This window comes from Myotis daubentonii, chromosome 4 (genome assembly GCF_963259705.1).
Source record: "Myotis daubentonii chromosome 4, mMyoDau2.1, whole genome shotgun sequence".
Lineage (NCBI taxonomy): Eukaryota > Metazoa > Chordata > Mammalia > Chiroptera > Vespertilionidae > Myotis > Myotis daubentonii.
The window spans coordinates 91,412,320-91,432,922 of NC_081843.1; the positions used below are offsets into that span (position 1 = coordinate 91,412,320).

Here is a 20,603-nt window from a genome sequence, read left to right on the forward strand (position 1 = left end):
GCATATTGGTTTTAACTTGCACAAAGCACTCCAGTTTTCCTAGACTATAAAATAAACAAGCTGACTTTCACTCGCATGCCTACACTGGCCATTAATATGGTACCCCAAACTCTTGGCCATCCTTCTTCATCCTCCTCCCACTCATGGAAGCCACTCTTCAAGAAGATGAACTCAGTCTTCTTTGTCAAGATCCCAGTGGTCTCTCCTTATCCACAATCCTTCTTATAGTCTTGGCATCATGTTCGGATCTGAACACTTGGGTTCTTTCCTCTGCGTCACTAATTGTTTAACTCCAAAAGAGTGAGTTTCCCTGGCCGCTTTCTTAGTGGTTAGAGCATCAGCCTGTGGACTGAAAGGTCCTGGGTTTGATTCTAGTCAAGGGCACCTACCTTGGTTGCAGCTCGGTCTCTGGCCAGGTTGGGGTGCATGTGGGAGGCAACCAATTGATGTGTCTCTCTCACATTGATGTTTCTCTCTCTGTGTCTCTCTAAGAAATCAATGGAAAAATATTCTCAGTTGGGAATTAACAACAACCAAAAAAAAAAGGAGAGAGAGGTAACATCTAAAAAGGGCCTCTTGTGGTTCCATAAAATGCTATGAACTGCCGAAACCGGTTTGGCTCAGTGGATAGAGCGTCGGCCTGCGGACTGAAGGGTCCCAGGTTCGATTCCGGTCAAGGGCATGTGCCTGAGTTGCAGACATATCTCCGGTGGGAGATGTGCTGGAGGCAGCTGATCGATGTTTCTCTCTCATCGATGTTTCTAGCTCTCTATCTCTCTCCCTTCCTCTCTGTAAAAAATCAATAAAATATATTTTTAAAAAAATGCTATGAACTTCATAAACATGGAGACCTTCAACTCACCTGGGTCAATGGATGTATTTTTTATACAAACAAACTGGGACTCAAAGACCAGAATGATTTGGTGGAGGTTTTCTAGATGGTGGCAGAGAATGGGTAGGAACCCACATCTCCCATTTCAGTGCTATTTCTACCACAAAGTGCTGCTGCTCTCCATCATCCATAAATATGATGACTTTATCTTTTATAAAAGTCAAAGAAAGATAAAGCAAGACCTTCCAAATAATAAGAGTATTCAGTGCCGACAGTGGGAACCAAGATGGCGGCATAGGTTAACGCCGGAGTTTGCTGCTTTGAACAACTACTTCAAAAGTGAAACCAAAAAACGGAAGGGACATCACCCAGAACCACAGGAACGCTGGCTGAGTGGAAGTCCTACAACTAGGAGGAAAGAGAAACGCATACGGACACTCAGAGGAGGCGCAGTGCTGAAGTCAAATTCTGAGGTGCGGAGTGCGCGGAGCGGGCTGGCGGCGGAGGGCGCGGTTGTTGTTTTCAATCAGGAGGGAGTCGCAGACTCTGAGCACCAGATCCGGGCGAGTCTTTAGGGACCCAGACTCAAACGGGAGAAGCGGGACTGTCTGGCTTCGGTCAGAGCGAGTGCAGCTTTCTCTCCGAGCTTTGCAGCGGGTGCTGGGACTCAGAGAGGCAGAGCCCCTTGGGACAGGACTGAGAGCCGCCATAACTGCTCTCTCCGGCCCACCCTGTTGATCCTGTGCGACCCGCCCTGCCCAAGCCCTGCACACAGGCATTTGCCGGATAGCCTCAGGCAAAGGCATTTGCCGGATAGCCTCAGGCAAAGGCTAGATTAGCACCTCCCTAGAGGACAGAAGTTCTCTCACTGCTGACACAGCTGATTCTCATAGCCACTTGGCCTGGAGGTCAAACCCTCCCTGGAATTAGCTACAACAATCAAGATTTATCTATAAGACTGCGAACAAAGACCACTAGGGGGTGCACTAAGGAAGCATAACAAAATGCGGAGACAAAGAAACAGGACAAAATTGTCAATGGAAGAAATAGAGTTCAGAACCACACTTTTAAGGTCTCTCAAGAACTGTTTAGAAGCTGTCGATAAACTTAATGAGATCTACACGAAAACTAATAAGACCCTCGATCGTATATTGGGGAACCAACTAGAAATTAAGCACACACAGACTGAAATAACGAATATTATACAGATGCCCGACAGCAGACCAGAGGAGCGCAAGAATCAAGTCAATGATTTGAAATGCGAGGAAGCAAAAAACATCCAACCGGAAAAGCAAAATGAAAAAAGAATCCAAAAATGCGAGGATAGTGTAAGGAGCCTCTGGGACAGCTTCAAGCGTACCAACATCAGAATTATAGGGGTGCCAGAAGATGAGAGAGAGCAAGATATTGAAAACCTATTTGAAGAAATAATGACAGAAAACTTCCCCCACCTGGTGAAAGAAATGGACTTACAGGTCCAAGAAGCGCGGAGAACCCCAAACAAAAGGAATCCAAAGAGAACCACACCAAGACACATCATAATTAAAATGCCAAGAGCAAAAGATAAAGAGAGAATCTTAAAAACAGCAAGAGAAAGAAACTCAGTTACCTACAAGGGAATACCCATACGACTGTCAGCTGATTTCTCAACAGAAACTTTGCAGGCCAGAAGGGAGTGGCAAGAAATATTCAAAGTGATGAATACCAAGAACCTACAACCAAGATTACTTTATCCAGCAAAGCTATCATTCAGAATTGAAGGTCAGATAAAGAGCTTCACAGATAAGGAAAAGCTAAAGGAGTTCATCACCACCAAACCAGGATTATATGAAATGCTGAAAGGTATCCTTTAAGAAGAGGAAGAGGAAGAAAAAGGTAAAGATACAAATTATGAACAACAAATATGCATCTATCAACAAGTGAATCTAAGAATCAAGTGAATAAATAATCTGATGAACAGAATGAACTGTTGATTATAATAGAATCAGGGACATAGAAAGGGAATGGACTGACTATTCTTGGGGGGGAAAGGGGTGTGGGAGATGTGGGAAGAGACTGGACAAAAATCGTGCACCTATGGATGAGGACAGTGGGTGGGGAGTGAGGGCGGAGGGTGGGGCGGGAACTGGGAGGAGGGGAGTTATGGGGGGGGGGGGGAAGGAACAAATGTAATAATCTGAACAATAAAGATTTAATTTAAAAAAAAAAAAAAGAGTATTCAGTGCCTTCTGATTGAGTGATGAGGAGCAAGATTTCTAAGGAGGGACCTGAGAGAAACAAACCAAATGTTATAATGGGAAACAGCAACAATGGCAGTTGTCCCTAGAACTTAAGTTTGGGGACATGCTGGTGATGGAGGTTGGTGCCAACAGAGATGCTTGTTCTCCGAGACCTGCAGACATGAAGCTGGCTGCAGCAGGAGATATGAGAAGGCGTTGACATATTTTCCTGTTCCTGGCAGGTATTTTCTAAGAGCAGCGTTTTCAGGTTTGATTCCGAATGGACACCTGGTATTTTCATCCTGCAGAACATCATCTGTTTCCTCAGCACCACGTGTAACCCAATGCCTGCTCTGGGACCTGGTGTCTGTCCATTCTGATAGCTACTTTCTATTGGAAGGAGGAACATTTATTACAATATGCCTTCTGTTCATTGCGTTGGTTTGATATCCTGATGTATTTGAATTGCATTTAAAATGAGAACTAAATAGAAATTTTGAAGGAGGAAAAAAAGTTTAAATTCTTATGGAAGGAGCATGTCACTGTCATCCTGCCTCTTGTAAAGTGGATTTAAATATTTATCACATGCATGGTTTATTGAAGGGATAAGATAGAATATGCATTGCTGAATCTTAGTTCAAAATTTAAATAGAAGTCTTCTTTGCTTAAATTGGATTTTTCTTTCCACCAAAATAATCACAAAAATAGCATACAAATATAAAGTTATAATATCTGCTGTTTTATATTAAAAACACTTCTGAGCTCAGTGTGTCCTAAACTTGGATCGATAGTACAATGAAAAGTACTAACTCTGTAGCTCTTTTATGAGGCATAATTGAAAAGAACAAATTCTAGGGAAACTATTGCTAATGAATAATAATTACAGGTTTAATAAAGGGATGTGTTGAAATGGAACCTTCAAACCAAGGCCAAGTTATTCATCAGATAACCTTTGAATATGCCAGGATTAGCCAAATTCTCTGTAATTATACAATTTTTTCTAGCAAGAGAAAGAAGTAATGGTATGCATCAATCAGTCTAATGACAACTTGATTTTCCAAAAGTCCCCTTAAGGAAGGCTTCCAATGTACTTGGAGAGGTAATGTAACTAGGCCATATCTGGTATGGAAAGCACTTAGGTTTGTATATTATTTCCAGATAATTTGGCAGCTCACACAGCTAAATTAACAAAAAGCTAAAATACTCATGGGAATATTAATCTTGTCAGATTATGAATTGAGTCAAAATTTAGCATATGTGCCAAAATATTGGGCTTTTCTTTCCAAGTATAGCATTTTGGGGAAAAAGAAAGACAAATTTAAAAGTGTCTTGATTCACACATTTTAGTGCAGGCTCCTATTTGAGGCTCACCCCATTGTCCCAGGCTGTGATCACCGAGTAGACAGACTGTTCATGAGCTCTATAAGAGGTCTCACAGCCTACCAGTGCACCAGAATCACATGGTAATGGGGAACTTTGAGTTCTTTTATTTCTCTGGTTGGCTGTTACCAAAATCTTTATTCCAATCTAAATTCACACGGATTCATGAACCGTTTTAGAAAGGAAAATCTTAGCCCAGTTTAGTTTATTCAACATATATTTTTCAAGCTAGCTTAAAAAAAAAAAACAGCCAGTCATCCATCTACATTTGGTGTAAAATATCATAATTTACAACTGGTCATTAAATGATGCTACAGCCAGGGAGAAGAATTACTATATTTGATTCTTCTTTTTTGTTCATGAAATCTGTCTTTGGGGGTTGGCATATTCTTAATAGAGAATCCAGGAGGAAGAGAGAAGAAATTTCTTTGTTCGGTTTACCCAAAGAAGACCCTAAGAGAAGGCTCTGAGTTTAGACACTAGGTTGGGAAGTGGTTTCAGGGAGGAGAGTGAGGGAGGGAGATCAGCTATTGAAAGGGGCTGCTGGTGGCAACAGGGGCTCAGTGCTACTAGAGACCCTGGGGAAAGTGTGTAACATGCTCAGATCTCCCCAAGGCGGGTGATGGGTGCAGAAGGTGGGGAGAGTTCCATCAAATTACTTTCTTATTGGTTGGGACACAGGAAACCAGATTTATAAAGAAACAGGCTACAAGCGACCTCTAAGGAAGGCAAAGGGATTGTGGGTAGGACACTGGCACCGTTGACTACAAGAAGCATAAGTGGAAATGAAAGTAAATGTTGGGAAAATCTACTGGTTGCTTTAAATTCAACAGAAGACTGCACTGAATCTTCATGCACACACGGGTTATCATCATAAGAGCAAAGTAGAACTAGGTCAGCTGAGCATTGTGGCCTGGTGCATTTTATTTTCCTTAGCCCTGGGCTCATCTGTCACCCATCAGAAAGAGGACAAAATTGGTTTTAATCTAGTTGAGCTGATTGTCAGACATCTCTGTAAACACATAGAATCCTCTGGGATTTCTAAATAGATAGGCTAGATCCAGATTCATAATGTGTGTTCTACATGCTAACATTCCTTATCACCGTTTTAGAAGTTAACAAATTTATATTCAGTGTCTATTTGCTTTGATAACGACAGAGATTTGATGGCATCTCAGAGCAACGGAAGAAAGATCGACAGTCAGTTATACCAGTCCATGGAGAACTGAGGTCCCTCTACAGGCACATACTCTGTCTCCTGCTGACTTTGCATCTAACTTTACCTGGACCAGGCTGGGATGGGCTTTGGTGAGAGTCATCCCATCTCCATCAAAATGCACTCCTGGACTACCCTCTGCTCCTCCGGGGTAGTTCTCAACAGCCGCCTAAGTGGTGTGTATAGGAGATGGACCCCTGGCCCTGTAAACCTGGGAGCAATGCCCAGTTTCCCCTAAGCCCCTACTCTCTCACCACTTTGTTCATAAACACACATACAAAAGAGAGAGAGAAAATGTGGAAGATGGAGACATATTTCATTCAAAAATGTTTATCAACATGGAATACCACAATAAATATTAAATCTACAATACCTGAAGAACATGGTGTTTTCTACAGTAAATTAACATTTAAAATACTCTAGGATGAATATAAACTTTCAAAGAAAGGTTGCCCGTCTGTAATACAGTATATATATAGCTATATATAGCACATTTTTCTTGGAGAAAATGGAAAAGTACAACTCTAAATAAAATAAGTACATATTAAAATAAGTGTAATATTGCATGCTATTGTGTACTGAATTTACTGAATTTAGAAACCAACCATACAAGAAAAGCTCATAGCAGCTTTTTGCCTTCCACCAGTAGTTTTTTATAGATGACATTTTACAGAAGCCAGCATTCCTGATATTCTGTCTTTATAATAGTTCAAAATCACTAAAGGAGATTGAATGTTCATCATAGAGGAAATGAAATAGTTGAAAATATTTATCTTATTTAGGAAATGTGGAGTATTGGTTGACTTTCTAAAGTGCAATAAAGCTTGTACCTTATCTCTCATATGGGCAAGCCAGCAAAAATGAGTGTTTTCTATCTTAAACCACTGGTTTCTGGCATTCTAAACTTATTTCTACTTTACTACATTAGAATCAAAGTGGATAAATAATATCCTTGGGGAAATAACTTTGCCTTCTTTTTTTCTCCACACTGAAGAACACATGATTATAACTCAATAAATAAAATAACACACTCTGACCATAAATATTTTGATTTTTTTTAACATGTAGTCCTAGAATCTGTATTTTTAACTCATTGAAAATAGTCCTCAAATTGGCTGCACTACAACTCAGTGATGTTTTCGAATATTACTTGGATGCTCCCTTCGTTATTTGAACTCTTGGTCTTCCTTCCGCACCTTGTTTCAGGAGCGGCTCCTGCTGTCCCTGCTGCCAGCTCACATAGCCATGGAAATGAAAGCTGAGATTATCCAGAGGCTGCAGGGCCCCAAAGCCGGCCAGATGGAAAACACAAACAACTTTCACAACCTGTATGTCAAGCGCCACACCAACGTCAGGTATACTGCTCTGTTCTTTCTCAGCAAGTCCGGGGAGCCTGGTCGCTGCAGCGGGGACATTTTTAACTGGAAGCCCACGTCTTGCAATAGCATGTCTCCTCTGCAATCATTAAACCTTGGCACGTAGAGTAGTTACCCCTTCACCCACCCTTGTGTTGCCTCTTGGAGCCTTCATGTTAAGAAAACAGGATCCTCTACTTTATTGTGTTGTCCCTCTTAGCCCTGATTTCTATGCTGACCATCACAAAAGGGGGCTAGGTGGACAGTGGTCCTTATTCCAGGAACTCCACGGTCTGATCTCATGTTCCCCGGGGCCCAGGACACTCAGCCTTGCAGGGAGATTGGAGGACGGGTCGGTGGGCTCTCAGCACAAGGACTAGTTCTCACAGTGGGCTTGACAGACAGACCTCAGAGAAGCCAGCACTTTCTAGGGAATCGAGATGTTCATCAGGAATGTAGGGTTTCCGGGATGTGGTCAGTCAGTGACCAACATCCCGGGAGACTGATGTGCAGCTTAATTATAGTCAAAGTTATTGTTTTTCAAAGTCTGGCGCAGTCATAGCTCCTTGGGAGCCATTCCTGGAATCACAGTCCCTGGAATCAGATGGGATTGGGGTCAGGAAGGAAAACCCTGTGGGGCGGCTTGTTCTCATCGATGTCTTTGGCCTCATTCATTATGTTTCGATGTTAATACTTCAGCTGTCAGAGTTACGCACCACCCTCTTCAATAGTGCAATCACAACAACTACAAACTACCAAAATTTGTTGAGCATTGACTAGAATTGGGATAATTGGGATCAACCTGTTCTGCCCCACGTCCAGACTCTTTCCAATGCTTGATGCTGCCTTCTGGTGTGGTTGCTTTGGGTCAAGGATTTTTGAAACTCATTAATAAGATATAAATTTAATTGCAAAATAAATGCATTGCTGAAACAAATCTCACTTTGACAACAGATTTTAGAAAAGGTGCATGGAGCTAGTGATATACATAGAAATGCTTATTGAGAAGGAGATAATAGAAAAATGGTTGCATATTAAGTAAGAACTGTGAAAGCACCTTTGGATAAATGAAGAATCAGGAGTGATTTTTTTTTTTTTAAGTCCCACCATTTGGGGAGATAGATTAAAACTTAAAGAACATTTACACATGTTAAGGAGTAAAATTATTTAAAATACTATCTTTAGGTTCTTAAGTGTTTTACATACATAACTAAAGAAAAAAAAAACATTTGCAGTATCTGACAAGGTATATTATACTAGAATGAACCTCTTCCAACCTTGACTGTCTGAGAGTCAACGATGCCCCTCCCATTTCAGGAAATACTTTTAAGTCACACATCAGTTATTCAAAACATGTGAAGATCCATGCAATTATATCTAACCAGGATCACAAGAATATCTGTAAGTAGTTACGACACAATGCAGGAACCAACAGACCTATAAAAATGACTAAAGATAACCACCAACTTCAGGTTTCTCCTGCTATGAATTATCAGTTTCTGTGTAATGAATTACCCCCAAAATGTAGTGACTTAAAACAAAAATAAATATTGTCTCCCAATTTCTATGGGTGGAAATTTGGGAGCATTTTAGCCGGACGATCAGTAGTTGTTGGTCATTTCTGTGGTACCCCACCTGGTGTGGGAGGGGACAGTACAGGTGTGAGCAGCAGGAGGTGAGGATCCCTGGGGCCACCGTAGATTCTGACTGCCTCACTGGCTAAAGCAAAGGGTTGGGGAAGCAGCTTCAATGCCCTTAATTTCCCTCACACATTGTCTGGAATATGTCTGCAGTATTGAATTAAATTTAAATTCATAAAATATAATTGGAACCCAAAAGTAACTTAAATACTTAAAAATGTAAAACCTTAAATAGCATGAAATAGCAATTTTTTAAAAAAATATGAAGACCTGGCTTTTTCGTCCTGCAACAGGACATGTACAAGCAAAGAAGCAGGTCACGCAGATAATACCTGAGTGTTTTGGGGTTTGTTTTTTTTAATGAGGATTATTAGGTTATAGATAGTACCAAAGAGATCAGTTACTTGCTTTTAGTTCTGCTTTGACTATTCATTCAACAAAACATTTATTCTCCATTAATAATAATTACTAGCTCTTTGTTATGCAATGATAATAACAATAATGATGATAAGGAAACAGCAAGGAGGGGGAGGAAAAGACCATTTATAGCCATAAAGGTAAGAACTACCAGCTGCTTCCTGAATCTTCCTCGTCTTCCTCCAAGTCCCTCTCACTGGTGCTGAAACATCACAAACCCATCAGATCTTTGAAACTAGACAGACATGGCTCTTAGCCCAATGGCACCATCCACCTCTGAAATGACCTTTCTGCCTTTCAGAGCTAAGATTCTAGAGATTTTTCCACTCTCTCTGACTAATCTTTATTTCCTCACTTTCCGCAAATCAACACTCTCTGCCTTTAACCTCCCCATGTCACAGAACTCATTCTTGCTAAATTCACCAACTGTCTTGTCCCAGATCTGTGTTTGTCATACTTCCACACCCTTCTCTCAATGACTGCTCAGGTTTCGTGGCCCCTGTCCCTTGTCCTTGAACTCACAGAATTCCCCCATCCCTCATTTTCCAGACATCCTATCCCCTTTGTTTTATTTCTACAGTTTCCTTGGTGGTTTTCTCTTCCCTAAATCTAACTCTCCTGTAAAATTAGTATCTTCAGAGCTCTCCGCTCACTCTTTGTGTTCTCTCCAGCCCTCTCCCAGGATTTAATTACCATCCACGTGTGCTGAGACACAGAACGCAACCATAGTTTTCCGTACTCACCTACCTAATGGGCTTCTTCCTCTTGGGTGTTCTGCAGACACCACCATCCAACTCCATACAACCAAAGCTGAATCAGACATCTTCCCCTGCTTTGATTTGTCCCACTGGCATGAAGGGAGGCTGCACTGTCATTCCCTAAGAGTGACTTTCCTGGACTCCTCACCATCTAATGCCCACCTCCTGCCCAACCCCTCCTCCTTCCCCGCCACCCCCAACACACACACACCATTCCTTCTTATAGCAGCCTGTTGTTTTCTTTTATAGAACTTATCATCATTGTATTTGGACATTTTAGGTATCTTTATTTGTTTAATTCATCATCCAACTAAACTCTGAGCTTTAGGAAAATATACCCTAACTGTTTCATCCCCACAGGTAGTAAATAATCCAGAATCTTTTGGTAAGAAGATTTTCTTTAAGAAGATTATTATTCCAGGAATTTTTAAATGAATAAAAACAGCTTTTATTATTTTACTGTTTATACTTTTAGGAATTCTTATAGTACAAATTTATGTAACAGATGGAAGCATACCTATTTGATATCAGGATTAGGACAGTGATATGGACTGTCAGGATGACTACTAAATAAACCAGAGGGAGAGAGGGGCTGAACCTGAAAGAGGTGATCAGTAAGAATAGACTAGAATATGAAAAGTGCATCATGTGACTTATTTTCTCTCATTTTAATTATAAAAATTTAACATAAAAATGTACTGGGAACGTTTAGCAAAGTGTTTTTGTATTCCCTTTCCAGGGAAATGACGTTTTTCTTCTGAAAATAAAAAATGAAAAAAGAGTATATACTCTTTGAATAGAAAAATATAGCATTACCTTCTTAATGAATATAAACTTGCAAACACTTCCCCCTTTGTTCATTCCCACAGTATCCTCTATGCTGACATTGTTGGGTTCACCCGGCTGGCCAGTGACTGCTCCCCAGGAGAACTGGTCCACATGCTGAACGAACTTTTTGGGAAGTTCGATCAAATTGCAAAGGTAAGTATTAGTTATTCCCTTTCACTTTGAAGATATATAAAAATTTGGCTTTCTTTTCCTCTGGCCCCTTATCAACTTTTTACTGTTTTACAGAAAGCCTCCTTTAGGAATGTTGTTTGTAAATGTGTTGGATTTATTTGCCATTGAGCCCTCCTGATAAGTCTCAAGCCTAACTCAAGGGTGAGAAATGCCATAGCATGTAATTAACACATTTTCATCTATTTTTAAAACTTCTACTTATATATAATTCAGCACACATATAATAAATACATTTTGAATGATGAGATTTAAGTTGCATATCTCTGTGCACTATGCTACTTGAAGGTCCCTTTTTAGGCATTTTGATGTCAAGAAGCTGGAAACATGGTTTCCTCTCATCCAGTTATAACTATCATGTTGTAACTATCATGTATTCTCATTGTTAAGAAGCATCCTAAAAGAACCCCTAAAGTAGGATGCATAACTTCTCCCTAAGCCCTTTGTTGACTATTGTCTCACTTTTATTCATTGATCCTTGTGCCATTCAAGAAAAAAACAAGTTCAGTAGTTGCTATTTATATGTTCATTTATAAGAAGTTTTATAGAGAAGGAATGATGGCAAGTGATCTGAAACCATACTAAACCTTATTTATTGGAACTGTTAGGGTTTGTGGTGGGAATATTGATAAAACATTTTCTCTCCCCTTTCCTCTCTCTGAAATCGATAACGATAATAATAATAAACTATAGAAAAACAGAGCTAAAGGCAGCACCCTTTTTTACTTCAAAACATATTACAAAGCTACAGCAATCAAAACAGTGTGATACTGGCATAAAAACACACATATAGGCCAATAAAATAGAATAGAGGGCTTAGAAATAAACCCAAGCATATATGGTCAACTAATCTTCGGTAAGTGTGTCAAGAATTCACTATGCTTAATATTTCAGATTTCTGTATTCTAGATTGAGAATATCTATGCAGGAAATATGAGAGAGTAGCCTTATCAAAAAAATATTTGTTTGCCTTTTTATTACTTAGGATACTGTTATCAGGAATTACTAGCATGCCATCTATAGTTCTGTAGATAAGCATCAAAGTACAACCACTCTCCATCAGACAAAGAAAGAATTATGAAAAATCTTCTATAAACCTATAATATGCTTTAGAACAAAAAAAATTTTATATTTGTTTTATTATGTCAAATGTGTTCAATTTATACATAAGTCTGAGTTGTTGTTAGGAAGGAAAAGAAAATATGTGTTTGGTTTTGCTTTTGGACTTTCTTATTTTAGTGAAGAGTCTATAAGCTAGATGCAAAGATTAGAAGTATAAGATTGAAGCATATGAATGAAGTTGATCTCCATATTATAAAAACAACCCAGACAACAAAAATGATGAGTTAGTCTAACTTTATAGTTAACTGGTTGAATCTGTAAGAATTGTTTTATTTATTTTTTATTGGTTGATTTTAGAGAGAAAGAAAAGAGTTGGGAGAGAGAGAGATTTATTATTCTATTTATTTATGCATTCATTGGTTGATTCTTGTATATACCCTGACCCGGGATCTAACCTGCAACCTTAGCGTACTGGGACAATGCTCTAACCAACTGAGTTACCCAGCCAGGGCAGAATTGTTTTAAATTACTTGACAGTAATGAATGGTGCTTTATTATATGATGGAAATGTATATCAGAAGCTACATGTCTGCAGGTAAGAACCTTTAATATAAACAAAGACTGTGACCATAGTAGGGAATGACATCGATTCTAATTCCAGTGACGTTCTGATCATCGTTTTCTACCCTGGAAGATTCTATTCTGCATAGAATGTTTCATTTTAGCATCAGTGTTTGGGGATGTTTACACTAAGGAGAATGAGTATTAAGTAGAAATATTTCCAGAACATTCTCTGTTTCCCCTTTCATTCCCTTTCCCTTCTTCTCGTACTTTGGCAAATGGGCATGTGAGTGATGGTGGCTCATTCTTGATGGGTAGTGAAAAGAAATCCAACTTGTTCTCATTTCTCTCCCCATGAATCCTACTCGCTCTGTCAGTAGGATTAGCTCTTGATGATATTCGCAAATTTAAATTATCATATAGGTGCTTTAATGCAACTGAAATTCTGTGAATTTTTTTCTTCCAGGAGAATGAATGTATGAGAATAAAAATTTTAGGAGATTGCTACTACTGTGTGTCTGGACTCCCAATATCACTCCCCAACCATGCCAAAAATTGTGTGAAAATGGGACTGGATATGTGTGAAGCCATAAAGTAAGTATAATGCTTAGTAAGATCTTCTTTAAACAGTTTAATAATTTTAGCTGCAGTTCTCAGATGCCACTATCTGTATTTATCAGTCTACTGGCATTAAATGCATTATTGTACATTTAAATGTAAACATGCAGGGATGGGGGGCGGTAATGTGGGGATAAAGACACATATGTAATAACTTAATCAATAAAGAGATTAAAAATAAATTTAAAAAATAAATAAAAATAAATGTAAACATGCAGAGACCCATTTACTGGTATGTGAGTAACTTGATCCAAAGTATGACTCCTCTGAGTATTTTGTATTATTATTTTTAGCCTTAGATTTTTTGCAAAACTGAGTTAGAAATCTATGGAAAAGGACAACTTTGGGTTTTTTCAAAAGTGATTTTTAAAAATTTAAATATCTTCTCTGATCTTAGGGAAACTGCACTCTTAGGATCCCTCATGATTTCTGACAGATAATATGGCTACACACAAATTGTAAGAAAGAAAGTAGTTTTATCACCAGGCAGCAATTAATATACAAACACAGCCCAAAACTACTTCAGCTAGTCAACAATTCTCAGCTCTGTGTGGTTTCAGTTATGTGTCACCTATTTGGCTCCTACACAGCTCACAAAGTGATCCTTAATAGGTTGTTTTGTTACACCCCCTAATAAAGGGCATCACAGCCAATTTCAGGAATTCTTTGTTCTCTCTCACATGCCAGGGCAAGCATTTCATTCCTATTTATTAAAGCATAAGGTGAGGATGAATAAAGGAATTTTAAATTTTTAAGATGGTGAGGAGAAAGCACACACTTGGCATCGGAATTTTGCCAGATCATCTCAGGGTTTGTCACAGGAACCAGAAACATGGGTCTGTGAACGTTTGCCTGTGTTTTCCCCTCCGTGTGTGGATCCACACTCACTTACTCAGCTCCTCGTCCCCTGTTTGCCGAGGCCTCATGGCGGAAGCACTTCAGCTGCAGTTTTGGAATGTTCCCAAGGCTTAGAGAGGGGTGTTTTTTTCTCCTGTCATGAGAATGCAAACTGTTCTTAATCAAGGAAGTGATATTCAGGATCCTGATGTTGTAAGTCATTAACGTTCCTCTTAAACTAGAAAATGTGTCTACTGCTGTTGCAAGTTTTAAGCAACTGCTTCAACAGTTTTCTATAGATCACATAGATTGCATCTGCATGCATTAAAACACTTGGTCAGTGAATTCATTTGAACCTTTGACCAACTCATTTTTTTCTACAAAAGATACATAGGACTTGGAGACTATTTTAAAAGAGTCAAATCATCAACCAGTCAATTCTGTCACAATGGCCATTGTAGAGTGCCTCGCCTTCCCTTCTTATGCCCCCCTGGCTCTCTGCTGACCATGTTTCAGTACAGAAATGCCACGTGGTTGGAGCTGTTCTCCCTCCATGAGGTAAAATCTTAAGAACAATTATGGTTTACAACAAATTATTTATCTCCCAAAGATGAAACAAAGTAAATTCTTCCAAGATGACCCAGGTCAAGTAATAAACTTGAATCTTGTATTGAGTGTCTACATTGCCCCAGGCCCTGAACCCACTCATGGGTATACAAACCATTTGGACAAGGTCTGTGTCTTCCCCGGGCTTACACTCTGAGAGCAGATGTGAACACAAATGGGGGTATTAGCTGAGCTCTGGGAGGTTGGAGGACCTAGGAAGGGTTCCTATATCAACCAGAAAGCCTTCCTGGATGAGGAGAAGGGCATGCCTAAGCCACAGATGGAAGAACAATGCAGACTGGCCCTGTGACACACACACACCCTGTCAGAGAAAGGAGCCTCAGGGGAGTGGGGAGCAGAGAGAGGAATCATGAGCAAAGACCCAGAGGTGAGGACCATACTGGGCCTGGGCTGCCATAGCACTCTTTGCTGATGGAGGGCAGAGTGTCAGGGGCAGACCTTCTACATTATGTAAATGTTCTGGCTCTCCCTGTGGGCAGGAATGAAGGGTTTGGATGGCCTGCATTGTTTGTTGTCTTTGGGGGTGGAGGGGCGGTTAATATAAAAGAAGATAGAGTGAGAGGAAGGGCAGGGAAAGAAAGGAAGAGAAGGGATGGGAAGGGAATAACTTGCTATTTTTTTTCAGGAGGCCATTTATTTTTACATTGTAGGTTTGTTTCTTTTTATCATTTTTAGCAAACACCAACGGTGTCATTTTACCATTTAAGCATGACATCTCTGCCTAGTCTTTTTGAGCCGTTTAAGTTTCATTTACTGCAGCCACACCTGGTAACCCTTCCTCTTTGCTGTGTTGCAACCAACATCATTGTTTCTTTTCACATAGCCTCTGGGGGTGATTCTCTCCGGGTAACTAGGGATACCTTCCTGTATGCTTCTTTTACAATAACATTTTAATTGATTAATGTACTTAGCTGGCAGAAATAAATAAGCATTTTCCCTTAAAGGAAATTTTTCCTTTGTCTCTGTTAATGAGTTGAAGACAGTGTCCTAAGGTATTTTTAACAGCTGTTAGAAGGAAAGCATTGGGGGGATTGGGTGACAAAGTTGAAGGGATTAAATAAAAACCTCATAGACACAGACAACAGTATGATGATTACCAGGGGGCAAGTTGGGGTGGGGGGTGGGTAGAAGAGGGTGAAGAAGAAGAATCAGAAAGAAAAACCATTTTCTGGCTCAAGGCAGTAATCTTCTGCTACAGAAGAATTCGTGACAATATTTCCAACAGTCTGAGAAATTCTGAATAATAACATGCCCTGAAAATTGGCCAAGAGTTAAAGGAAGGAGAGGCTGTTCCTGGATGGTGATGTAAGTTTCCTTCTTTTTAGGAAAGTGAGAGATGCTACTGGCGTTGATATCAACATGCGCGTGGGAGTGCACTCCGGGAATGTCCTCTGCGGCGTGATTGGCCTGCAGAAGTGGCAGTACGATGTGTGGTCGCATGACGTTACCTTGGCCAATCACATGGAAGCTGGAGGGGTCCCAGGGTAAGGCCTGACATTGGATTTCTCTCTTTACGTTGGCTGCATGGTTAGAAATGATAGGTCAGAAGGTTAATAACTTACTTCTCAGTGTTGGATGGTTTCTATGGTATTCATGTCCTACAGCCTCTTACATTAATCAGATAAACATGACCTGTCAAGTCCCAATTCCACCACCCCCGTGACCCACGGTTAAAGACTGTGGATATCAGATTCTAATTATAGACTTTTACTTATTTGCAAATGTATGAATAGGGACATAAGTTGAAGATGTTTTATACTGCAGTGCAGATATGGCATTTCTCTATTATTGGTGACCTCTGAAACCAGTACTATTAAAACGAGAAAACTGTGGCATCCGTCTCTGGTTAGAGCGTATTTCAGACAAGAGGTTTCCAATGCAAGTACTTTAATTTAGAGAAAAATGAGAGCAAACTTTGAGAAAGAAAACTCCTATTTGTATACAGATCAGCATGCTTTCTAAAATGCCTCTGGCAGGCATTTCAGAAAATATCCTTATATACAAAAATTCTTTATGCTCAAGCTTCCTTTGCTGTTATTCACCACACCCACCAAACAAATTTCTGTGAGTGCAGACACCTCCAAGTAGGAGTAGCTCCTGACCTCCAGAAGCATCTTTCTAAAGCCCTGGTTAATAGACTGTCAGCCTTATCACAGTCCATTTTCCCAAGAACATGCAGCCTTCCCTTCATTTCTGAAGTCACAGAAATAATCTCCCTCCTTATCTATCTTGACTGTGGTTTTAAATGGAATTTCAGACGTGTCCATATTTCTTCTGTCACCCTGGAGCATCTGAATGGAGCTTACAAAGTGGAGGAAGGGGACGGTGACATCAGGGACCCATATTTAAAGCAGCACCTGGTGAAAACCTACTTTGTAATCAATCCCAAGGTCAGTATTGTAAAGAGTCTATACTGTAATTGGCCTATGACTGCTGTGATTAAAAGGCAGAGGAGCAAATTACTTGTATAAGTATGTGTTTCAGTTAAGTAAGTCTTTGCCTCTAAAATAGCTTTAAATGCATATGGCATTTTAATTATGGAGCGTGTTTTAAATAATGCATTTAAATGTATTTATTAAAGAAACAATTGAAATAATTGCTCTCTGTGACAGGGTTGTATTGTTAGTCAATGTATATGTTAATTTGTGGTGCTTCTGGGAGCAGCCTGACAGATGGGAAATTAAAGAGAAATATTTTGCTTAGGCCCTCAGATGATAAAAAATCGAATGAGATGAAATAGGATAAACATATAAGAAAGGGAATAAAAGGAATTTCTAAAATATTAACAATAAAGTATCACCTATATATTCGTGCGAGGACAGGGGTATACAGACACGTTTAACTTTCATAGAGTAACACCCTCTGTTACTGGAAGACCTTCCCACCCATCCAGAAGGCTGGGACCCGACTCCTCCTCTGTTCATGCCACATGTCCTCCAGAATGAGGGCCTTAGAGCCCTCATGTCCTTTAGCCTCTCAACTCCTGACAAATGAGTGTTATTGCTATTTAAAGATTCAGATTCCAAGACTCTGAGTGTTTATGTAACTTATCCTAAATCACACAGCTTTAAATGGTGCAAATATAAGCAAGAAACACTCCTAAACTGTCAAAACCAGTATCATAAAGTCAACAGGATCAAGTGTGTGGATGTGTGGATATCTACTCATGGTGGTCTCCTTCAGACCCTAGGTTTACCTTTGGTGGCAAACTTTAGTTCACTGTGACAAGCAGGAAAAACTGTGGGATGATGGGGGGAGAGGGTACCATAAGGAAAAGGCAAAAATAGAACATGAAAACATTGTGTTTAGGCAAAGAACACCAAATCATTGGTAGGTTAGACCATTTAGCATTAGAAAATAGCTTCAATATCTATTCCTGTCACTTTAGTGAAACTCACCATCAAGAAAAAGTTAGAAGAGATCAGCATATCTGTTTAAAAATTTACTTTTTATAAAAATGTTTATTAAAATGGCTATTTTTCCTAAGTTTAAATTACAGGTAACTTTTGCTGCCTGGGGGAAAAAATGACTCAGCTCAAACAGCTTATAACACTGCCTGCCAGTAGCACAGAAGGAGTGAGGGCAGAAGCCATAGAGGTGAAGGGGTGATGTTAGAGGAAGATGCTTAGTCAAGGGAAACTTCTTGATGGGGTGGAGCAGGAAGGAGAGGTTGTACAGCTTTCCCATGCCAAGTGTAATGATTAGTTCCTCAACCCAAGGGAGAACGACGGAGTCCCCAGCACCTCTTCAGAACTCGTCACACCCTCGATGGAGCCAAGATGAGGGCCTCTGTGCGCATGACCCGGTACCTGGAGTCCTGGGGGGCGGCCAAGCCCTTTGCACACCTGCACCACAGAGACAGCATGACCACAGAGAACGGCAAGATCAGCACCACGGTATGTCCTCCACGTTCCAAAGCATCTTAGCGCTAAATGAAGGCTTGTTCCCCAAACCAAAAGGCATCCATCGCCTGCCAAAATAACTTAAAATGAAGCAAGTTTACCATCTCTGACTTCCTGGAGAGGCCCCTTAAAAATAGCTATTAGGATATGAATGAGTGCCAACCCCACATTGCTAGGGCTTTTAACCCAGAGCGATTTTGCATTAGAACTTTATAACCCTAAGACTGCATTATTGACAACTGACCGTAGCAACTGAATACAGTTGAACTTTTTTGAAAATCCAGTTTGTGTTTTGTGCTTTGTTTTTGCCATCATTCAGTAGAAAACCTGAGCATCTTAATAGAAGAACAAGTGGAGGGATAATGTCCTTGAGGTTTGAGCAGCATTATTAAGATGGTCTCTTCATCACCCAATATTCAGGCTGCGGCGGCAGCAATGTACATGCTATTATTGCAGTTCCTTGTTTATATCTCTCCAACTTCCATCAGAGAATAAAGTCTCAAGGTTCTTTACAACAGGGACATTTTCAATAAGATGGCTGCAATGCAGATAGAAAATAGAACCATAGAGGAGAGAGAAATAAATATAATTAAGCACTTAGACTAATCCCAATGGTATCATTAGATTTTAACATGATCTCTGAGTAAAATTAGCTCTAATAGCGATGGAGTTGGGGTAAAGAAAGGAAATGGAATGTTATGTATTTTCCATTACTTCTGAGAAGAAACATACCAAGTTGTCAGGTGAAAGTGGGCACTTTCCAGTTTTCCAAACCTCCCAGCATGTCTCGACACACCAACATTTATCTTCCAAAGACAATGGAAGAACAATGCAAACTGGCCCTACAGGTACTACAGGCACTATAGGCTCAGCATTCTTGTTTGACTTAATTATGTTTCTCCTCTCAACTTCCCTTGTTCTTTTTCAAACTAAAAAATAAATGTGGCTTGACAGAAGACTATGACCTACCAGACCATCAGTAAAGGAGACCACCAGGACAAGTCCTAGAGGAATTTGTATTCTATTGGGAAGAGAGAGAATATAACTAGGAAACAAAGGAACATGATCATCTTAGGAGCTGCAGAAGGCCATGATAAAGATAAAATGGAGTGATGTTCATGAGAGTGCATGGGTGATTACTCTCGGTAGGATGGCTGGGGACGTCTCAGAGAAGGAGAGGAGGAAATTAGGAAAGGAGGTGGCAGAACAATAAATTCAGTGGTTCTAAGATGGAAATGAATGTGGTCAGAGAGGATCCTGTGTGGCTGTAGTGTCATCAACAATGAGCAAACAATCAGGCTGAGATGCACTAAGGTAACTCTGTTTAATTCACTCTACTAGTAAGTATAGTGGGAGGTCACTAGAGGATCTTAAGTGAGGAACAGACATGGTAGAATGTGCTTTGCAATAATGGAGCAAGAGTGCAGGGGACCAAGTGAGAATGATGCTCACTTATGCTGAGATTTTAGTAGTGTATACAGTGAGAAGCAAATTCAGGGTCTACTTTGAATGTAGAGCAAATCAGACTGTGGTGGAGTGGATATGTGTGAAAACGAGGATCAAAGATGAATTCACACTTCTTTTAGTGGCAAGGCTAGAAGAATGATGATGACATTAACTGCGATGACAAATGCTATAGGGAAATCAAGAGATTTAAAATGGAAAAATCAAGACTTTGCTAATGGACATCTTCAAATCAGTATGCCTTTTAGAATCTAAGTGCAGCTAGGAGGTTGGCAGCTGGATATGCAAGTCTAGAACTCAGGGAAGAGGCCCAAGCTGGAGATGTGAATGTGAGAGGGGTCAGGTTTTAGATGGTATTTAAAGCCATGGAGCTGGATGGAATTATCAAGAAGAGAAGAGATCAAAAGAGGAGGGCCTGGAGCATCTGGGACCTTTTAGCATTCAGAGCTGTTAGAGGAAAAGCATCCTAAGATGCTAGTATCAAGTTGTCAGTGAGAGTCGATGCTTTTATCACTCTTATGAAAAATAATAATTTGGACAATTTTGCCTCAATGCTACATTTATTATTAATGCTAATGGCTAATAACCATATTTCTCATTGTGTTTGTTGTTCATCAGAAGTTGGTTGGTTGGTTTTCAAGAAATTAGAACCATGTATAAATATTAGAACATGATTTTCTGTCCTTTTTCTTATGTAT

The 20,603-nt window shown here is 40.0% G+C and overlaps 1 protein-coding gene across 15 annotated transcripts in view; it reads left to right on the plus strand.

Annotated features, from left to right (window-relative positions):
- ADCY2 (adenylate cyclase 2) overlaps positions 1-20,603 on the plus strand; it is a 289,765-nt gene that overhangs the window by 187,665 nt on the left and 81,497 nt on the right. For all 15 annotated transcript variants that reach the window (XM_059694687.1, XM_059694692.1, XM_059694683.1 and 12 more), the window contains 6 exons: positions 6,854-7,002; positions 10,687-10,798; positions 12,924-13,051; positions 15,865-16,023; positions 16,797-16,929; positions 18,259-18,435. In XM_059694687.1, the coding sequence (XP_059550670.1) occupies positions 6,854-7,002; positions 10,687-10,798; positions 12,924-13,051; positions 15,865-16,023; positions 16,797-16,929; positions 18,259-18,435 (858 nt within the window). The remainder of the gene's footprint in view (positions 1-6,853; positions 7,003-10,686; positions 10,799-12,923; positions 13,052-15,864; positions 16,024-16,796; positions 16,930-18,258; positions 18,436-20,603) is intronic.